We start from the raw sequence: 14,871 nt of genomic DNA, 5'->3' as shown, positions 1-14,871 counted from the left end.
CTCAGCTCATTACTCAGGCCTCTCCAGCTCATCTTTGAGTTGTGCTCTTGCTGAACCTGTGAAAAGTTGCACTTGGGGAGGGAGGGAGTGGGGCTGAGCTTGCTCACTACGTTTTCAGAGGGCACCCAAGCAATCCCAGACCAGTGAGGCTGCTTTTCCCCTGCCCCATCCGAAACCCTGGCTAAAAAGCGCCAAACAATAGTCTATTATGGATCCTGAGCTCACTGGAGGCTGAGACGCAGCATCAGCTGGAGAATTCCTGCCCAGGAGACAACAGAGCTCCCAGCAGGGAGAATTGGAATCTACTGGAGATTTTTCAGTCACATCATTCCCAGCTGGGAGTGTGCTGTCAGGATCCGCCTGATGTCCAAGCTGGGAGGGAGGGGGGGAAGGGGAGAGAGTCCAGGAAGAGGAGTGGGGAGGAACCTGCAAACAGAAAAAGGCACAAATCACCTGACCCGCAAAGCTGCTGTGTGAGCCAGTGTCTTTATTTGCTACCATGGCCAAAGCCCTATTACATAGAGTGAGAGAGAAAAGGAATAAAGAGACACCCCCCCCCCCAGCACCACCTAAAGAGTTCCCCTAATCCCTGAGACCTAGGAAAGGGATTGCGAATCAGACTGCTAAAGAGCAGCCCAACAGGAGGCCTTCCCATGTTCTCTCTGAGCTGCTTGGACAGGGTCAGGGCCTACAGGCAATACCCTGGAGAGATAGTGTGTGTGACAGACACTGAAGGAGGGAGGTGGAGAATGTGAGATGGCCCCCACAAGGTCGCAGATCAGATAACTGCCCCACCCTCAACTCCTCCAAAATGTCTGGCACTTCTCCCCATGCCTATTAGAGAGCCTAGATCACTGTGTCTCTGAGCTGGCCTTGTGCAGGGTGATTTCTGAGGGCTGGCCCGTGGACCCCAGCAAGTCTGACCTCCTTGAGTTGGGGTCATGGCTGCTCCTGGGGACACCTCCAGCTCATCTGTGAAGCAGGAAGTTATGCTAGAGAAAGGGAAATTGATCAGAGGGGCCAAATGGAAAATAGCCAGTTTCCCATGTGGACAAGCTCTAAGCAGTGAGAATTGCACCAAACACCAGCAACATCTCAGCCCAGAGGCTGAGGAGCCCCCTAAGGGAGGCAGGCATTCACTGACTTCCTGGTCTGATCAGGAGAGGGAAGGACCATGCTGTCATTTCCTTGTTCTGTTTCACAAGCTGGTTCATAGAATATCAGGGTTGGAAGGGACCTCAGCTAGTCCAACCCGCTGCTCAAAGCAGGACCAATCCCCAGACAGATTTTTGCCCCTGATCCCTAAATGGCCCCTTCAAGGATTGAACTCACAACCCTGGGTTTAGCATGCCAAGGCTCAAACCACTGAGCTATCCCTCCCCCTGATACTTTCTGCACAAGAAAAACCATGCAATGGTGGGGAATTCTCCTATTGCACAAGAGTCGCCAGTAAAACCAGCCTCGCCTCGAAGCAAACTCACCCTGAGGGGCTGTTGGAGAGCTGTCCTGGCAGGAACACTGTTCAGGACAAGATGGCAGCCAATGAACTACTGACTTGTGGGAAGAAAGCCTTATGTTATGGGTAGTCTGCGTTAACCCCACTGCTCTCAGCTCACGGGGGTCTCACTGTCCTTCAGCTTCCCTTGAAGCTTTGGGTTTGCATGGACCTGAGACCTCCAGCCTGCCTTGGCGCTATTATGAAAGAAGCGTTCGTAGCTTGTCCTTTGGGGTCTTGGACACAAAGGTGATCCCAGACCTCAGGACAGTGGGTGTGTGAAAGCCCTTGCCTTCGTACCCATGAGTGGGCGCAGCTGAGGCCCTTCTGTTAGTGCAAACCAGGTGCACACAAAGGAGGGGGCAGCCTGAGGCTGGAAGTCCATGTGGTCCAAAAGGAGTTTATAGAGTTCTGGGTTTTCCTAGGGTATGAACCCAGTGGCTGGAAGAAGGCTGTGTGTTAAACAGTGGGACGACAGAGTGGGGTGTGGTCTGCATTGTGCTCTGAGTCTTTGAGAGTTCCTGGAGAGAGGCAGAGGCTCAAAACAGCTCATTCTTGGGACAGAGCTCAGGGCCGTGGTGCTAGCTCCTACTCATAATACAAGGATCTCTTCCCACAAGTCAATAATTAGGTGGTTTCCATCTTGTCTTGAACAAGACTTTCATGGAGGAGTTTCTCCAGCATCATCTCAGGGTAAGGTTTGCCCTGTCCCCTCCCCACATCCAGATCATCCTGGTGGCTCTTGTGCAAGGGAGTAATTCCCCACCTCCCACCAATGTGTCAATTTCATGTTTTTTCTTGTGCAATAAGCTCCAGGGTGCTGTAACCTGGGATTTCTCCAAAAGAAGGCTGCCTGCTCATACTTTCTTCTTATCACAGATCAGGGCATCAGGCTTTGGGTACATTTTGAAGTAAAGAAAAGACACAAATAAAGTACCCCAAATCTGGATCATCAGCTTCAGCTTCTAAACAGCTTCTAAACAGAAGCCACCCTGTCAGGCCCTCAGTTCAGTTACTGCTTGGCCAAAGGGGCAACAGAACTAGTCCCAGGAGAGCGTGCCAGATTTATACAAATCCAGCAAGATTGGTCACATTGCTCCTTCCCTAAGCAGAGTCCACCTCCAGAAGATGTCTGGGGATCTGCAACCTCTTAACAGTAGGCTCTGCTATCTGCTGGGGCAGCCCCCTGGGATACATCTCTCCGCTGCAGTTTTTGCTTCTCCCTGTGAACTCATTAGCGTCTGGTGCCTGATGGGATCTTCTCTGGGGTGGGAGGCCTGAGCACCAAATCCCCAGGTCCCGGATTGTCCATTGCCACCAGCACATTAGTGGCGCTGTTCTTTGTGCTAGAGTATGAAAGAGTACGGTCTAATGATCGCAGCAGAGACAAATAGAAAGGAAACTCACAAGCATCAGTGGATGCAGGAACCTCTAATGAGGTTGCCTTTCTGGGTGCTGGGTGGAAATCAGTTTCTTGCATTTTCTTTAGAAAGTGGCTGCATATGCCATTGAGGCTTTGGAATGTGAAAAGGGGACCCTGCTGGATCTCCGGTTCTAGGGGCTCTGCTGCCCTCTGACAGGCAGTTACCAGTACAGCACCAGTAGGACACACGTCTGGACATTATTCATGCAACTAAACACAGCTCCTGAAATGGAACAGCCAAAAGAGCCCAGAGACTCCTGTTCACTGAATGGCTCCATCCAAGCAGTATTACTTGGGGTTGTTACAAGAATCATATACAACAGAATCCACTGCCAGCATCAAGAGGGCAGGATGGAGCTTAAATATCTGCTATATGTGGGAGACAAGGTGGGTGACGTGATATCTTTGATTGGACCCGTTTCTGTTGGTGAAAGAGACAAGCTTTTGAGCTACACAAAGCTCTTCTTCTGGTCTGGGAAAGGAACTCCCAGAGTCACAGCAAAATGCAAAGTGGAACAGATTGTTTAGCATAAGTAGTTAGCACATATTGTCATCTCTGCATGCTTTATTTGGGAGCAGCTGCACTGCAGGGCTCCCAAGTACCGTCTAGAGCAGGGGTCGGCAACCTTTCAGAAGTGGTGCGCTGAGTCTTCATTTATTCTCCGTAATTTAAGATTTCGCATGCCAGTAATACATTTTAACTTTTTTAGAAGGTCTCTTTCTATAAGTCTATAATATATAATTAAACTATCATTGTATGTAAAGTAAATAAGATTTTTTAAATGTTTAAGAAGCTTAATTTAAAATTAAATTAAAATGCAGAATCCCCCGGAACGGTGTCCAGGACCCGGGCAGTGTGAGTGCCACTGAAAATCAGCTTGCATGCCGCCTTCAGCACACATGCCATAGGTTGCCTACCCCTGATCTAGAGCCCCACTCCATGTCTCTTGTGACAACAGTAACTAATGACAAGTAGTCACTTTCTTCCATCACTGACCCAGAAACTTTGTTAGGCCAGGGAAAGCGTGTTATCCCTCAAACTCCACTTCCTATCCCTCTGCTCTCCCTGGAGACCTGCCACCTAGAAGCTTCCCTTTCCCTTGCTGCCCGGAGTTAGGGTGACCAGATGTCCCGATTTTATAGGGACTGTCCTGATTTTTGTGTCTTTTTCTTATATAGGTTCCTATTACCCCTCTACCCCCTGTCCTGATTTTTCACACTTGCTGTCTGGTCACCCTACCCAGAATCCTGATGCAGATTTGATGGGTCAATACAGATACTCCCCCATTATGGCTCCTTGTACCCGTGCAGTCAGGGAGGCAGCTGGCACCTGGGATGATCCTAGCTCATTCTGAATGGACAGTTCTTGGACTCATTGGCACTAGTGGGCTGGCAGTGCTAGGGTAGGGTTTTGAGGCTGGTAGTTTTCAGGGCTATAGCGCAGGGCAGGATGGGCAGCCCTGGCAGCTTCGTGGCACATCTGCCAAACCCAGCCTCAGTGCATCCCTCCAAGGCCCTGGGATGGGGACTCAGTTCATTAGCGAAGTGGCTTCTAGCCCACCCTGTGAGGGGCAGCTCCCCTTGCCCTGTGTTGGAAAGACGCTCGGGGGTGGTGGGGCGTGACACTGCTGTCCCTCGGAGCCTCTTCGCCTTGTTTCAAGGGTCCCAAAGGCTTTCTTAGAAAGAGTCGGATCAATATCCCAAACCAACAGCAGCTACTCCCTGGGGAAAGAGCCTGTACCAGTGCTAGGATCCTGTCTCCGAGCTCACTGGAGGAGGAAGGGGCACCTTAGAACCAGCATCCGGGGTAAAATCCCCCTCACACATACAGACAGGAGACATCTAAGCCACCATCAAGGAACCAGGGAGAAGAGCTTAGGCCAGGTCTGGATGTGCCTGATCAATGAGACAGGAGGAGAAGAGGCAGTGAGGGGAGGAACCTGCAGGTGGAGGAGGAGCTGGAGTGACAGAATCACAGGTTACAAACTATGTGAACAAGCTTATTTATTTGTTACAGTGCACAAGGTGCCAGGGTCAGGACACCAAATTATACAGAGTCAGGGCAAGAAGAAAGAGACCCCCAGCTCCCCCTAAAGCCTCCCCTTGACTCCAGGGAAAGAGCCGCTGCACAGGGACTGTGAATCACGCTCCTCATGTCCCTCACGGGATGAGGCCTCAGCCCAGTCCTCTCTGTGCTAGGTGGGCAGGATCTGAAATTCCATGACAGCCCCCTGACAGGTGACAATGTGGCATGGTTGGTGCTAAAGACGAGAAGGATTAAGGCCATGTCTACATCTAAAATTTTACAGCGCTGGTTGTTACAGCTGTATTAGTACAGCTGTATAGGGCCAGCGCTGCAGAGTGGCCACACTTACAGCAACCAGCGCTGCAAGTGGTGTTAGATGTGGCCACACTGCAGCGCTGTTGGGCGGCTTCAAGGGAGGTTCGGGGAACGCGAGAGCAAACCGCGGCGAAGCTGGTCTCCTTCTCCGGTTTGCTCTCTCGTTCCCGGAGCCCCCGAGCAAGCAGGTCTCCTTCCCCGCGGTTTGCAGGGTGGTTCGGGGAACGCGAGAGCAAACCGCGGCGAAGCTGGTCTCCTTTCCCGGTTTGCTCTCGCGTTCCCGAACCACCCTGCAAACCGCAGGGAAGGAGATCTGCTTGCTCTGGGCTCCGGGAACGAGAGAGCAAACCGGGAAAGGAGACCCGCTTCGCCGCGGTTTGCTCTCTCGTTCCCGGAGCCACCCAGCAAACCGCAGGGAAGGAGACCAGCTTGATTACCAGAGGCTTCCTCCTTCCACGGAGGTCAAGAAAAGCGCTGGTAAGTGTCTACATTGGATTACCAGCGCTGGATCACCAGCGCTGGATCCTCTACACCCGAGACAAAACGGGAGTACGGCCAGCGCTGCAAACAGGGAGTTGCAGCGCTGGTGGTGCCCTGCAGATGTGTACACCTTCAAAGTTGCAGCGCTGTAACTCCCTCACCAGCGCTGCAACTTTCTGATGTAGACAAGCCCTAAGAGTGCAAGTGCTATGCAGGCATTGTGTAAGCTGATTTCCTAGGGCAGGTCTGTGGGACCCCAGCGAGGCCAGACACATCGAGCTGGTGTCATGGTTGCTCCTGGCTTGGGGATGCCCTCGGGACACAGGAAGTTATGCTGGAAAAAAGGGAAAATGATCAGCGGGTTCAACAGGAAATCGTGGGCTGTGCAAACCCAGCCTCTGGTTCGGCCCCAGCTCCTATGAACACAACCCACTTTGGTTCAACCCAGCCCTGCAGCTGCCATGCCCTTGTCCCAGCCTGGGATACGGGAGGGAGATTTCCACCTGCCAAATCAGTGGACCCCAAGAAGGGGCACAGTATCCCAAGCCTAGTTACTCTATGGATGTGGGGGGGGGCCCTCAAACTTCCTGCCCTTCGGATGGTACTGAATCCCGAGCTAACTTGCTTGGCAGAGGAAGCTCTCCATGTTAGTATCTCCCCATGCAGCCCCTTCTGACCCTGTTCCTATCTCCAAGGAGCAGGGATGAGAGAGCATTAATCCCCCATTCCCAGCCTAAGGGAGCGTCCTGGTATCATCGACCTGTCTCTTCCACTTGCAGTTGACAGGAATTGGGTAGTATTCCTTTAAATTGTTTGCAAGCCCTTTAGTCGCGTGTATGTCTGAGAAATGCCCAGAACCCTGCCAGAGCTGCCATGGGTGTATGTAGCTAGGCCTGGCACACTGTATGTCATTAGCAAACACAGTTATTGGTCCTCATGGTGCCCATGTTGTGCATTCATTTTGTGACTCTTCTGTAAAGAGCAAAACAGGCAACATCACTTCCTCTCTAGATCCTGGATGAGGCTTGTGGGTGGGGCAAGGGGAGGTGTTATCTAAAGGCAGCCTGGGCATTGGACCACAGACCCAATCAATAATGTCACCTTCTGCTTTTCTGGCCCCAGACACACCATCCCATAGATTTGCCAGTGCAGCTTCTCCAGCTGAATCCCTCCAGATCCCCTCTGCCTGTTTCCCAGGTGGACTCAACTCTTATTGTCTTGTGACACCACAAAGACATATTCATACAAAGGTGTGTAGGAAGGTGCCAAGTACCCAGCCTGTTCCCTAGTCAACCAGAATGGTGAGGCCTTTGGAGGTAGCTCTAATCAGAGCTAATCTCAGCTGGAAGCCATGGATTGAAATGCCCTTTTCCATAAGTGCCCTGCAGCTCAGCTAGAGCAGGGAGTGATCTCAGTCCAGAGCCCAAAGAGAGGATCAGGCTGGTACCTTTACCATGTCCCTTAGGATAAACACAGGCCCTCCCACAGAAAGTCTCACAGCACTTCTTGAATCTTGGACACTGGTAGTCAGAGTGGCAGCGATTTGGGGGATTGTACATGGCGCACTTAAAGGTGACGTCTGGGCAGGTTCCAGGTTTCCCTGTAAGAGAAGATAGCTGCAAATCTTCTAGCAAATCATAATGTCAGCTCTAAGCTACTTGGGACAGGGACAATGAAATCTGTGCAGCACCCAGCACAAAAGGTCCCCCAAGATACCTACTGAAATAATAATAATAATTCAGAGACCATGTGGTTATTGGAGGCTGCAGTGTGTGTTATGCTGCAAGTAGCAGGTGAGGGGGGCATAGCTTCAGTACTTGTGTATCAGCTGTCTGTAGTTGTATTTGCCTCTGCGTTCTCCACAGGCATGTTAAAACCTTGTGGAGGTGAAACAGACAAGTTGTCCATTGAAGAGAAATGCAGTATAACCCGTGAACAACCCCAGCTTCCACACTGCTGTCTAGGTGTATTTCCCAGGCTGATGCCCTGGGGCCAAACCTCCCAGATCCAGCTGCCACCTGGAAGGGGTTAAATACTGTCACAGATGCCTTTCAGTTTGACTGACAAGTCATGCTCCACCCTGTGGGAAGCACAAAGTCAAGGAGGTGACTAAAGGGAGCGGCCCTTTCACTGCAGCTCACTGAGTGGGGCCTCTCTGGCTGCTGCCATGGAGAGACAATAAGAACTGGTCTGGGACCCATCCTGCAACCAGCTGAACGACATGTGCCCATTGGTGCTCTCTGTCCTCTTGGAGTCTGGTGCCCTGGGCTGCTGGCTGGGGCTGGGGCAGGAGCTGTCAGCACTTACCTGTCTCTCCCACAGGAAAAGTTCAGAATCCTACAGACAGAAAATCGCTGTAAGGCCCATTCTAACTCAGATCACCCAGGCAGGGCAGGATTGTTCCTTACTCTACATTGACCAGAGATGTGTCCAGACTTATTTAATTGTCCCAAGCAATAGGGCTCTCCAGCAGTGGCCTTAGCCATTTTTCTGGCCAGAGAGGAAATACTTTCAGCACTTCCTGTCCCCCAGCTCACCCAAGGCTGCCCCCCCTCCCACAGCCAATCAGCGGAGCCAAAAAAATAAAAATAGTGGAATGGCACTTAGGTACAGCACCTATGATGACAGTCCTGTTTCCCTTCCCTTGGGACTGGCCATGGGGCTTCCCACCTCTCCTTGGGAGACTCATCACAGCCTGATACATCCCACAGCCAGGAAGATTCTTCTAAAGTTCACTCGAAAACTTCCTGATCTTCAGCTCACCCCATTAGCCACCCCCCATCCCATGTGACACCCTAACTGTGTCCTCTGCTCCCTTGGGGCCCACACCCTGTGAGTATCTGCAGAGAGGTCCCATCCTCACTGAGTGATCTCCTAGCCAAGCTCTGTGGATTTTGCACATTCCACCTCTTCCCCCTCAGCCAGCCCCTGATCCTGTCAGTTGTTTTCCCTGAATCTGAACTCCAGTTTGTCAATAAGTACAGTGACCATATTTCCCAAAGGGGAAGACAGGACACTGTGCAGGGCTAACCTGAGACTCCATCCCCACTCACATGCAGGGCTGGTCCGAGCCCCACAGGCTGAGACTGACAGCCTGAGGCCCGCCACCCGGAACCTAGCATCGCTGCTGCCCACCCTGCTCCATGAATGTTCCTTCACACACCCCCAGGGAGGCACATCTGTCTTTTTTGGCAAAGCTGGGCATTTATCCTGTTTGTTCTTGCCAACTGATCATCAGCTGGCAAGAGCAAACTGGACAAACACCAAGTTTTGCCAAAAGAGTTGGATGTCCAGGCTTAAAAAAGGGACTGTCCTTGCCAAAATGGGACATATGGTCACCCTATTGCTAAGAGGGGACATCATAAAAGACACTGGCGGCAGTTTGGCCAGAGAGTTCTCCGTTATCTGAGAAGCTTCTGCCCGAATGCTCTGTGAATTCTGCGATCCAGTGACAGAAAACCCAACACCTGGAGATCATTTTCTCATTTTCTGGACACTGACTGTCCTGTACACACTGCATTAGGAGGATACCATGAGAGACACCTTATACTGATTGCTGGACAGATGCCAGGTTTCTCTGTAACACAGGAAGATCATAGTGAAAGCAACCCTCTGCACTGGAAGCTGGGATAATAAGTGCAGGTGAGTGGTGGCACCTAGTGTTAACTAGAGTTCTCCGTTATCTGAGAAGCTTCCGCCCAAATGCTCTGTGAACTCTGGGGTCCAGTGACTGAAAACTCAACACCTGGAGATCACAAAAATGACTGAACTGGGCTGAGGTCCCCAGATACATTTAGCTGCAGCCTCCTATCATCAGGATAAAGGTGACCCAGTTACACTGAGACCAGTACCTCTCTGAAGCAGGATGCAACGTCTCCCACAGCTAGTTTCACAGCATTTCTTTGGCCCCGGACATTGGTGGTCATGATAACAACTGTTGGGAGGATTTAACTTAAGACACCGTACAGTAACCACTGGGCAAGTCCCGGATTTCTCTGCAAGAGAGGAGATGGCAGGATAAACAACCTTCTATAACAGGATAATAGCCAGGCTCCAGGCACTGATCTCTGCCTGCTGAGTGCTCAGCTCAGTTCCCTTGTATCTCTCACCCTGCCAAGACCTAAGAAGATGGACACACGCAAATGATTCCTGCAGGACGGCTTCAGTTCTGTGGGCTTCATCCCCTTAATGCCAGTGACTCTCTGTAACCCCAGTGCCATCACTCCTCATTGCAAATAACTTTCAACAACAAGGAGCAGGGAAAGAGAGGTACCGTTGGGACTGAAATGAGTGACGTCTGTCAAAGTGAGGGAGATGGGAGAGGCCTGCTTGGATCACACAGCACACTCCTGCCCTCCCCGCCCCCGATTGGGCTAGGACAGGGAGTGATGATCTCACTGCAAAGCAAGGTGGTAGGTTTGGAAATACTGGCCCTGCGGGGTTCCATGGTTGGGCGGAAGGCAAGCCTTTGTACAGGTGCACATGCAGCACTTCGTAGTGCTGGGGCACTCAGGATCCTAATCACACACTCATTAGGAGGATCTACCCTGAGACAGGTATTCTTGATCCCTGGGCAGGTCTTAGGTTTCACTGCATCAGACTAAGCCCCTGGCATGAACATCTCTGCCTACTAAAGGCTGAAATACTATTCCTGGCTCAGCAGGGACAGGGTGAGAGCTCCCTGGGGAACCAAGGACCACAGACTATAAACAATGAGGCAGGTACCTTGCTGAGGTAGGACACAGCCCAGTCCACAGCCGGTGTCACAGCACTTCTCTGCCCCAGCACACTGGCTGTCTGATTGACAGTGATCTGGGGGATCGAACCTCTGGCACCAAACAGTGATCACTGGGCAAGTTCCAGGTTTCACTGCAAGAACGATGTGCACGATATAAACACCACCTTGTAATGCCGGGCAGCATGCTGAGCTCCCGTAAGAGGCACCTGCCATCAGGCACAGTGCAGACTGTGGTAGGACCAGTCTGGACTCTGTGAAATTCTGCTGTCGGTTGAAAGGCCTCTATTGAATTATCCTGGGTCTAATCCTCCCTTATCAGGCACCTCATGTGTCATTCACAGCTCTGGAAGGCAGGTGTATAATGCTGCCACGTCAGCATGGAGGAAGAAGTACAAGACTACAAAAGGGGCATGGCAGGGGGAATTGGGCCCCCTCTTGCTGAGGGGTGAGTGATTGAAGCCTCACCATCTGGAAATGAGAATTAGGGAGGGAAAGGACCCAGGCAGGTCTCTAGCCAAATCTTCTGGACACTGTAATTCCAGACCCCTGCTACGCAGCCGTGCTGTTTAATTACACATTTAATTCCCAGCCTGAAGGGGCTCGGCTGCTGTTTCTCATGAGAATGGCCTGTGCTGCTCTGGCTGCAACTCCTCAGAGCCTGCAGGTTCCGACCATTCCAAATGGGAGTTTGCTGCATTGCTCAGTAAAGAAGGGGCCAGCGCCTTAGCTGGGACAAACCAGAGTAGCTCTGTCGACTTCATTTTACAACAGGTGGAGATTTGACTGAGGCTACACGGAAATGCATTGGGGTGTCTGGCTGTGAACCTTTCCACAACGAAACACCTCGGTGGCTGAGCAGGCTCAGACCAAACCAAGCTAATGAAATTCACACTGAGAAACTGCAACTTCGGCACCTACTGCATCGACCCTCACTCTGTGGTCTCTGTGCTTTCTCAGGCTCAGTATCTGAACAGTATAAAATCCCGAACAGAGAGTGAGGTGGCCTTTGGACTCATATCAGGGCACAAGGACATTTCCTTTCCCTGGTGCAGGAGCAGTTGTGATCCCAGAATACCGGGTGCTGAGTGTCAGTAAAGAGAGCAGCCCAGTTAGTGCTGTCTAGGGAGCGGACCACTCACTACAGCCTGAAGAGCCCCCTGCTCTCTGCCCTCCCATGGGACAGGAGCCTGCTGCCCTCTGCCCCTTGGGTAGAGCTATCAGAGGCTGTTCTCAGCACTTACCTCTGGGGATTTGTTGCACAGGTAAGATTGTGCCAGACCAAGATGGTGGCACCATCCAGAGGGTGAGCAGCACCATGAAGAAGACACCCAGTGACTTCATGATGTTGTCTCAGGAGGCAAGTCTGAATGCTCAGGGCTGTGTCAGGCTGGTATTTAACATCTCACTCCTGGGGGAAAGGGAGGGGGGAGCAGAGAACGAGGTGCCTGGTGCCAATATTTGTCCCCTTGTCTTGTGCCATTTCACAATCAGGTTCTTGTTTCTTCCTGGAGCTCTTTGCACAAGAAAAACATGAGATTGACCCATTGCTGGAAAGAGTGAAATTCTCCCCTTGCTCAAGAGCCAGTTACAGCGACAGTTTCAATGTGGAGTGGGGGCAAACTCAAATGGAGATGACAACAGAAACCTTGCTCCAAAGAAGATTGAAGCCAGTAAACTATTGACTTCTGGGCAGGGGCCATTGTCTGATGGAGTGGGATGCTGGCACCCTTTTGCTCTCAGCTCCAAGCTACAGCTCCCATCACCCTGCTGTTAAGTCTCTTTGAGGTCCCACCTGGAGTGGGGGGGGGGGTGCATCCCCCAGTTCCAAACCCTGAGGAAAAAGCCTGGAGCAATGCTTTGATTCCAGCTCTGAATGCAATGGCGGAGGCTGTGGGGGTGGAAGTCAGGGTGGATATGATTGTGCAAGCTCCAGAATCACAAACAACAAAGATAAGATATGAAAGAAATTCTTTATTTGTATCGTGTCCAAGTGGTACTAATTAAACCTCATTACCAACAAGTTCTGGCAGCAGGACTAGAAGAGATGGCCCCGCCCTCAGATAATGAGATCCACACCCAGGAAAGTCTGTTTCTTTTCAGGAACATTTACAATAGCACCATGGATAAAAAATCTCAAGGTTATCACAGTACTGTGCTCACACTGGTCTCTCTATGGTACCTAGGCAGGGTCTGAACCTGCAAAAGAATTTCCCCAGGGAGGTAACAAGTGACAGTACAAGGAATATGTGGAAAGTGCCTAAACATACCCTCCCCATGGCTGGTGTTAATGGCCTGGCGCTAGAGTTGTTTGGAAGAAGCTGAGAGCGTTCAGACAGTATTAGATTACAAAACACTTTTGTACACAAACATTCTTGACAAAAAAAGGGAAAAGTTCTGTTGTAATTTTGGTGGTGGGGCTGGATTACTTGGAATTCCCTTTTCTTTTCCCTCTCAACGTGTTCTCACAGATAGAGTTGGATGATATAGATGCCGATTTGATATAAAATGCTCCTTGTACAGATAAGCGGACTGTCATACTGGGGTGCTGGAATGCTTTTTATAGTGGGGGTGCTGAGAGCTATTGACCCAAACTGTAAACCCTGTAGATAATGAAATCCACTTCAAGCCAGGGACTGCAGCAGCAACCCTAGTTCCAGCACCTGTGTGTCATGCTGCTTTGTAAACTTTTCTGCAAGACTGGACCAATAGAGCAACTGTATATCATTTTCACGCTGGACTCTAAGGTGAACCAAGAAACTTCGCTAAAAATACCCTCTTGTCTGAATTGCATCATTGCTTTTATCACCTTCTCATTTAAGTGACGTGAGTCTCTGTTCTTCTGTGTTAATTCAAATGTCTAAAGTCGACTTTCTTTCCAGTGTTTTATACAGAGAGGTGAGCTGGACTTATGTGAAGCGATTTCCTGCTTTGGACCAGGGGAGATTCAGTGAGGTTAGGCTGCAGGGAACTGGGGTCATTGCTGCTCCTGAGGATACCTTGATCTATTGTGAAGCAAGTTATGCTGTGGGGGGGAAAAGCAAAATAGTTAGAAGTCTTAAGGGGAAAATCCTGTTCTCTATCAGAGGGGAAGCTGGGTGCTGGAAGCCAGGACTCCTATGTCCTATTCCAAAATCTTGGCCATTTCCCACTTGGCTTCAACACTTTTCATCTCATGGCACGACACCAAACCTGCGTTTTCTTTCATTTGTTTCCTGCCCCAATTCTGCTACTCACTCACGGTTTCACATGCACCGCCTGATATGGCCCTTGGACTGATCTCTCTGCTGGACCCAGCATGAATAGGGATGTCTCAGGCTCAGCACCAGTGTAACAAGTGTTGGCCAAGCTGGGAAGATGCCAAGTCCCCAAGTCCTTCTCTGGGAAAGCAGCATATTGTGCCTCTGGACTTCAGCTGTGGTTAGTGCAGTGATTTGTGCCTGCAGCCCAGGGCTGTACAACCCTCCCCAGTGGGCAGCCCCCGTGCTCAGCTGGAGCAGGGAGAGATCTCACTGCAGAGGCTGGGTACTTATGATGTAAACATGAGTGGAGGTGGATATCTTTCTGTGGCTAATCACAGTCAGTGACGCAGCCCTTCTCGTTTTCTGGACACTGACTGTCCTGTACACACTGCATTAGGAGGATACCATGAGAGATACCTTATACTGACTGCTGGACAGATGCCAGGTTTCTCTGTAACACAGGAAGATCCTAGTGTTAGGCTACCTCTACACTACAACATAAAATCGAAATTACTAAAACCGGTTTTATAAAATCTATTTTATGCGTCCACACTAGGGCACATTAATTCGGTGGTGTGCGTCCATGGTCCTAGGCTACCATCGATTTCCGGAGTGGTGCACTCTGGGGAGCTACATTAAAGGAATGAGACCAATAACTTCGATTTCCGTCCACACTAAACCTAAATCGATATAGTAATATCGATTTTAGGGTTACTCCTATCGTTGGGGAGGAGTACAGAAATCGATTTTAAGAGCCCTTAAAATCGATTTAAAGTGCCTTGTAGTGTGGACGGGTACAGAGTTAAATCGATTTAACGCTGTTTAAATCGATTTAACTGTGTAGTGTGGACCAGGCCTAAGCAACTCTCTGCACTGGAAGCTGGGATAATAAGTGCAGGTGGGTGGTGGCACCTAGTGTTAACTAGAGTTCTCCTTTATCTGAGAAGCTTCCACCCAAATGCTCTGTGAACTCTGGGGTCCAGTGACTGAAAACCCAACACCTGGAGATCACAAAAATGACTGAACTGGGCTGAGGTCCCCAGATACATTTAGCTGCAGCCTCCTATCATCAGGATAAAGGTGACCCAGTTACACTGAGACCAGTACCTCTCTGAAGCAGGATGCAATGTCTCCCACAGCTAGTTTCACAGCATT

The 14,871-nt window shown here is 50.6% G+C and overlaps 1 protein-coding gene across 2 annotated transcripts; it reads right to left on the bottom strand.

Annotated features, from left to right (window-relative positions):
* Positions 1-979: 979 nt before the first annotated feature.
* PI3 (peptidase inhibitor 3) lies at positions 980-11,898 on the bottom strand. 2 transcript variants are annotated; one of them, XM_050917507.1, is made up of 3 exons: positions 11,719-11,898; positions 7,187-7,339; positions 980-992 (listed from the first exon to the last, which is right to left on the bottom strand). In XM_050917507.1, exons 1-3 carry the CDS (start codon positions 11,816-11,818, stop codon positions 988-990), a joined length of 258 nt encoding a protein of 85 aa, XP_050773464.1. In that variant the 5' UTR covers positions 11,819-11,898; the 3' UTR covers positions 980-987. The 2 variants fall into 2 exon arrangements, with proteins under 2 accessions (XP_050773464.1, XP_050773463.1); XM_050917506.1 differs by lacking the exon at positions 980-992 and adding an exon at positions 5,897-6,073 and having other exon boundaries at positions 11,719-11,895.
* Between the last annotated feature and the right edge of the window lie 2,973 nt (positions 11,899-14,871).

Source organism: Gopherus flavomarginatus, chromosome 11 (assembly GCF_025201925.1).
Source record: "Gopherus flavomarginatus isolate rGopFla2 chromosome 11, rGopFla2.mat.asm, whole genome shotgun sequence".
NCBI lineage: Eukaryota > Metazoa > Chordata > Testudines > Testudinidae > Gopherus > Gopherus flavomarginatus.
This window is presented reverse-complemented; position numbering and strand designations above follow the sequence as displayed.

Coding starts and splice junctions, on each gene's coding strand:
- PI3 (XM_050917507.1), bottom strand. CDS start 11,818: ATGAAGTCACTGGGTGTCTTCTTCATGGTGCTGCTCACCCTCTGGATG. Junction 7,340..11,718: donor TGTGCAACAAATCCCCAGAG/GTAAGTGCTGAG, acceptor CTTCTCTTACAG/GGAAACCTGGAACCTGCCCA.